Source organism: Eurypyga helias, unplaced genomic scaffold (genome assembly GCF_000690775.1).
Source record: "Eurypyga helias isolate BGI_N326 unplaced genomic scaffold, ASM69077v1 scaffold28652, whole genome shotgun sequence".
NCBI classification, from domain to species: Eukaryota; Metazoa; Chordata; class Aves; order Eurypygiformes; family Eurypygidae; genus Eurypyga; species Eurypyga helias.
Genome location: NW_010234510.1, coordinates 1 through 5,780, shown reverse-complemented (window position 1 = coordinate 5,780; position 5,780 = coordinate 1). Strand labels below are relative to the sequence as shown.

At 57.6% G+C, this 5,780-nt stretch overlaps 1 protein-coding gene across 1 annotated transcript; it reads left to right on the top strand.

The window, feature by feature from the left end:
* Positions 1-1,247: 1,247 nt before the first annotated feature.
* On the top strand, positions 1,248-4,049 carry LOC104505753 (chromosome unknown open reading frame, human C9orf24). The gene is made up of 6 exons (XM_010146447.1): positions 1,248-1,382; positions 2,565-2,706; positions 3,246-3,340; positions 3,456-3,531; positions 3,650-3,831; positions 3,960-4,049. The coding sequence occupies exons 1-6, from the start codon at positions 1,248-1,250 to the stop codon at positions 4,047-4,049; spliced, it is 720 nt and encodes a 239-aa protein (XP_010144749.1).
* The last annotated feature ends 1,731 nt before the right edge of the window (positions 4,050-5,780 follow it).

Sequence of the window (5,780 nt, the reverse complement as noted above, 5' to 3'; positions counted from 1 at the left end):
CCAGTGCAGAATTAGTCCCCCATAACCAAGGGGCTTGGACTCCACCTCTCTACAGGGCAGTGCTCCCCAGATCTGTGCCCTAGGGCGCTCCAAGCCCATGGAGCTGAGGTGGGGGGTAGGCACCCCCATGTCCACCCTTCCCTCACAGCTTCCCACTGGCTCCCAGGAGAGGACGGGGCTGATGGAGAGCCTAAACCTGGCTCAGCAGAGACCAGTGGGATGTGAAAATCAAGGGCAGCTTGTTTTCCTCATTTTGTCTCTAACAGCATATTAATCATGTTTGCCTGGAGGCGTTTGGGTGCCCCAGGCTGCCCAGCCCCACGGTCGCCCACAGCAAGCAGAGCAGGGCTCTACAGCCCTGCCGGGGGGCGGGTTACCATCCGCCCTGCCAAGGTGGACATGGGTCTTCACCAGGTGTCTCCAAAAACGTGACCGCAGAGGGGCCGGAGTCAAGCGCAGTGCAGGGCTCCGGGTTGGCACTGGGCGACAAGCCAGGCCAGAGCGAGGTTTCGGCAGGGTCAGGGATTTCTGCTTGAGCCCCCAGCTTGGGGAAAAGCAAGCCCAGCTCATGCAAATCCCTCCCTGGCATAACCCAGCTGCCTCTCTGCACTGTGATATGTGAGTATCGCTCACTCTGGGTGCAGACCCCATCACTGAGGGCAGAAGAGAAAACAACGCACCAGGGATCACCTAAATCCAGTTTTTTAATTAAAAGGGGGAGGCAGAGCAGACAACCATTCCCCTATCAGCCCCAGCAGGCTGGGACAGTGGTGCCTGGTGCTGTACCAGGGTGACCGGCAGCAGTGATGCACGCAGCTGGCTTGCTGCAGGATTTCCAAGGAAATCTGGGAGAAAGGGGATGGAAAAGCTACAACCGCTGCTCCTGCACCTCAAAAAAAACCCTCCCATTATCTTGACTAGCACCAGCTGAAATGGTTTCCTGCCATTGTTAAGGTAATTGCCTGCATGAGGGGAACCCGTGCAGCCCATGAAGTGATGCAGGCAGCAATTCCTGCGTCCTAGGCTACAACTGGAGGAGCATGGCTATGGGACTGACAGCCACCAAATCCGCCTGCTGTCACACTATGACACTATGACATCACGTAAGTACCACCCCAACAGTGGCACCAGCCCCTTTCCTGTGTGGGCTGTAGGCCCCCAGCTCCACACAGTGCTACTCATCCAGTGGGACATCCCCAGGACCCCTTGGAGCTCCAAGTGCTGCAGTCCTGGTGGGCTGCTGCGCCATGTTACACTTCTCCAAGAAGCACAAGACCCCCATCAGCACTTACACCGATTCCTACCGCCCGCCGTGCTCCGTCAAAAAGATCTTCCGAGACCAGACTCCGCAGCTCTGGAAAGAAAACAAGTTTGTGACGCAGGTAAATGCCATGGGAGGAGGGACCCTCAGGGCTTCTACCCCTACTCAGCTGCAGATGCTCGGTGCTGGGGGGAAGGGGGAGCACAGGGACTCACGGGGTGCCTCGCTGCACATATGTAATGGGGAGGGTCGTGCTCCTTGGTTAGGAAAGTGTTTGACACGCCCACAGGCTGTGCTCACTCACTGGCTTCTTGTCCCCTGGGGCTGCACCCTGCACTGGCTTTGGGTTCTCAGGGCTGGCAGCCCTCATGTCACCAGCACAAGCTCTCACGTCAGCCCTGTACATCAGTAGGGTTCAGAGTGCACAGGGTTCAGGATCTGCTGAGGATGGGGAAACTGAGGCAGCGGCAGAGCCCAGCCCAGGGCTGCTGTGTGACACGGTGGTGAATAGGGGGACAGATCGGGTAGCCCTGGGAGCTGCCCTGACACACAGACCTCAGGCTCAGCTTAATTCTGACTGGGGGGCCTTTCATGCCGGGGGAAACGGGTGAAGCACTGCGGGAAACCTGAGCACCCAAAAACCCCTCCCAGCCCTGGTCCTGGCAGAGGAGGGATCCCTGAGTCGTGGCTTCACTGCGGGAGGTGTCTGTGGGACCTGCAGCTTTGACCACACAGGCCAACAAGCGTGCAGGCTCCGATGCAAAGCACGCTGCCAACTCATCTCCTGCAGCCTCGTTAGCGTGTGCATTATAATGAGGGAGCCAGCAGAGGGCATGGAGAGGGATGTCAACATGCTGCAGGGACAGAAACGGTTCGTGCAACCAGGGCACCCGTTGGGCCCGCAGAGCCCAGCCCTCTGAGTCTGCCAGCTGTAGGACATCGGTTTGGTCCTGTAACTCCCTTCGCAGCTTCTTCTGGCTCCATACCTGACAGTCCCACTGCACCCACCCCATCTCCCACTCTGCAAAGTTCTCGGATGCCCATGGACACCCTGGGTGCAGGGGGAGAGGAGCCAGTGAGGCCCAGCTATCCCCCGTTTTGGGGGGAGGGGGCGCGGTGTCATGGTGCCGCTACGATCCCCATGCCCACCCGCGGTGAGGGGAGCCTTGGTGCTCAGATCCCCAAGTGCGCCTCCAGCATTAGACCCTGCCCGGTAATCGGCTTCACCGCGCGCCCTGGCAGCCACAAAGGCAGACGCTGCCGTGTGACCTGAGCGTCTCTCCCCACTCCCCACTGTCTGTAGGGATTAAGGATGCCTCCAGTGCAAAATCCAGCGAGCCAAGGTCAGCCCGAGGTGCTGATCAAGGCAGCGATGCAGGAGCGCTACAGGAACACCAACACCGCTGCCTACTGGCCTGAGAAGCACCGGCTGGCCGGGTCCAAAGGTACTGCTGAGGTCCCAGCTCTCCGTCCCCCTGTGTCACATGGGGCACACTCTCATGGGGTCAGGGGGCTGAGGGTCCCAGCAGTGGCTCTGTTCATGGCCATTTTTCCATCCTGTGTCCCCCCCAACACTGGCAAAGGGACCCTCCTTGGCATCTGTGCTTGTGGCTTTGTCGCAGCCACCCGTCCCCATCCCTGCACTGACACTATCCCTGTCCCAGGCATCTCCGCAGGGTTCTCTTCCTTGGTGGCCCCTAAATACCCCCAGGAGGTAGGTACTGCCTGGGGGACACCCTCCTGGCACCCCATAACCCTCGGGGACCAAGGCTGTGTGGGCAGGGACGAGTGACTGATGACCTGGAAGTGGTGGGTGTCACCTCCATCACAGATCCTTACCTTGGATGGCAGGAACAGCACCCTGCCATGCCCCCTGGCCCCATGGCATTATGTTCCAGGGAAAGGGGGAACAGTCAGGACTCTGGCCATCCCCTCACGTCCGCAGCACCGCAGGACACCCCAGTCTGTCACTTGTGTGTTGCAGAGAAGTACAAGCCGTATTTTGTCAATGAGGACAAACACATCACCTGGAGAGCAGGTCCCTACAACAGCGCAGCCTGGAAGGGTCCCCGGCCCAAGGTAGCATCCAGCCCCCTTGACACCCTCCAACTGGATCTGCCTCAGGTGCCACCAGCACCTTGAGCTCTGCAGCAAAACGTGGCAATCCTGCAAGGGCTGCCGTCACTCCTTGCAGGAGACAAGGATGGAGACCTTCCCGCACAGCGCAGCCATGCTGTGCCCCCTGAAACCCCCCTGCCTCTACCAATGTGGTAACTACTCCCACGCTGTCCCTGTACTCTGGCTGTAGCTGTGCCTGTGCTGGAGACCATCCGGGGACAGGCCAGCTGGTTCTCCTCTCCCTTACCCTTGCCATCCTTCCTCTTGCAGAGGGAGAGGTGGCCACCGACACGCTGCACAGGCTGCCCATGTACACCGCGGCGAGGAGGGGGCCCTTCCAGGGCTACTACAGCCCCTGCTCTGGGCGCCACTACTGCCTGCGAGAGATGGACTACTCCGCTGATGAGGGCCCTGCCATCAGCAGGCACCTCTGCGCTTCAGGGGAGAGGGATGTAAGGCTGAGATGGGATGGGCTGGGTTGCCTGTGGTTGGGTGGGGAGGGGTTACCTGGAGTTGGGATGGACATGACCACCCTTGTCCTCAGGGCCACCGCTCACCCCACCTCCTTTGTCTCTTGCAGGAGTACACCATGCAGCATGTACAGCCCCACAGCAATATTGTGTATGTCTACACATCGCCCCCAGCCCACCTTCTCATACAGGAGCCATAGGTGCAGACTGATTCAGTGGGGGGAGCGCTCCAAGCCGGTTGCCCTGAGGGAAAAACCTGTCATTTTTTCCTAATGCCAGCCAGGCACTTGCTCCCTTTTCTTTAGGTGTTCACGCAAAATTTCTCGGAGGGTTATTCTGGGGACGATGGTGCAGACTGCAGACCCCCAGGGGTAGCAGGTCCTATTGTGGCACCCATGCAGGCCGTGATGGCACCTCCGTCTCGCAGGCTAAGAGGACGTGACCAGGTTGGGCAGGACACTGTTGCGGTGCTGGGCTGTGAAGCATCTTGTTGCTACCTGTGGAGAAGCAGCTGACAAATTCAATCCCAGGGCAAGTCTCATACAGCATTCCTGGGGACTGTACGGCACATGAATTCTTGCTGGCACCCCTGAGCCTGGCTGCATATAGCTTAGCATCTCCTAGATTTTGGGGCCATTACGGTGCTTCTTTTGTAATTTTCATTGTTATTGTTTGCTCTTCTTATCCAAGAACCTGTTCCCTGGTCACGCTGTTCGCTATGCGGTAATCAGCCCTGTCCTTCACCCACTGCAGGTCTGGCAGCACCTTTTAATCCCCACGTGTTTACCTTTAGGATGTCTCCATTGCTGAGGCAGCCTTTTTCAGCCCTGGCGAAGCAGCGAAGGGAGAGGGGAGGCTGTTCAACCAGCTTAATCATCACTCTGCTACTGCATCAACCCCCTGCGGCCCAAAATTAGGCTTCAAGCTTTGCAGAAAACATGTGATTGGCTTTAAATTCCTGAGCCCAGAAACTAAAACCGAACAACAATGAGAACAAACAGGGAGCACTGGGTTCCTCATAAATGTCCCTGTACCTGAGCCTTGGTGAGGTGTCTCTCCAAGTCCTCTCCATTGACACAGATTTTCCTGACTGGCATGACTGGGAATTAAGGTTTTAGGAAAATGATAGGGAAAAGGATAGTGGGTGTTTGCAGGGTGGGAGCTTGCTGAGATGGCAATGCCAGGGACCTCTTCTTCAGCTCTTTTTCCCGGACTTCACTTTGGCCTCAGCACCCAAGGACACAGACCAAAGTGGATGGGGGCAGCTGCGTGTTTCACCCCTAAGCAATGCTGGCAGCCAGAAGGAGGTTTTCTGCTCTTCCTCACCGGAGTTTCGTCCTCCCATGGCTGATAACTTTATCTGCTCTCCTAGGTGGGACACGAGCCACTTCCAGTTGACAGGAGGAGTCCAGAGAGGCAGCTTCACCATCCACCCTGAGTTTGCCTCCGAGGCTTACTCTGGCCTGAGACGCTGGTGAAGAGCAAAGATGGGCTTTCATTAAACCTGGCTTAGGCAACTATTCCCCTCCGACCCTTTCCTGCAGGCTGGGGAAGTACCTGGGGAGGGGGGAGAAGCCTCAGCGGCTGACGGCTTGGTGGGCACTGGAACAACCCTCAGGGCTCAGACCCTGCCACCACCTGAAGCTGGAGAGCCAGAAGGCACGGAAGGGAAAGCTCCCAGAGCACGGTAACACAGCCAGAAATGGAAGCGGTCGCGGATACCCGTGTTTGTTGGGTTGGTGCTGGGGTGTGCTTGCTTTTGCCAAGTTATCCAGAAAGAACTGCCATCCATCTGGGATGCCAAGCATGGACACGGGCTAAATAAGGAGGGAGATTTGGAAGCAGCACGTAATTAATGAAGGCATGAAATGCTTTTCTCTGAGTATGATCTGGGAGCCTCTTCCCGGCAGGGAATCATAGAATCACAGAAT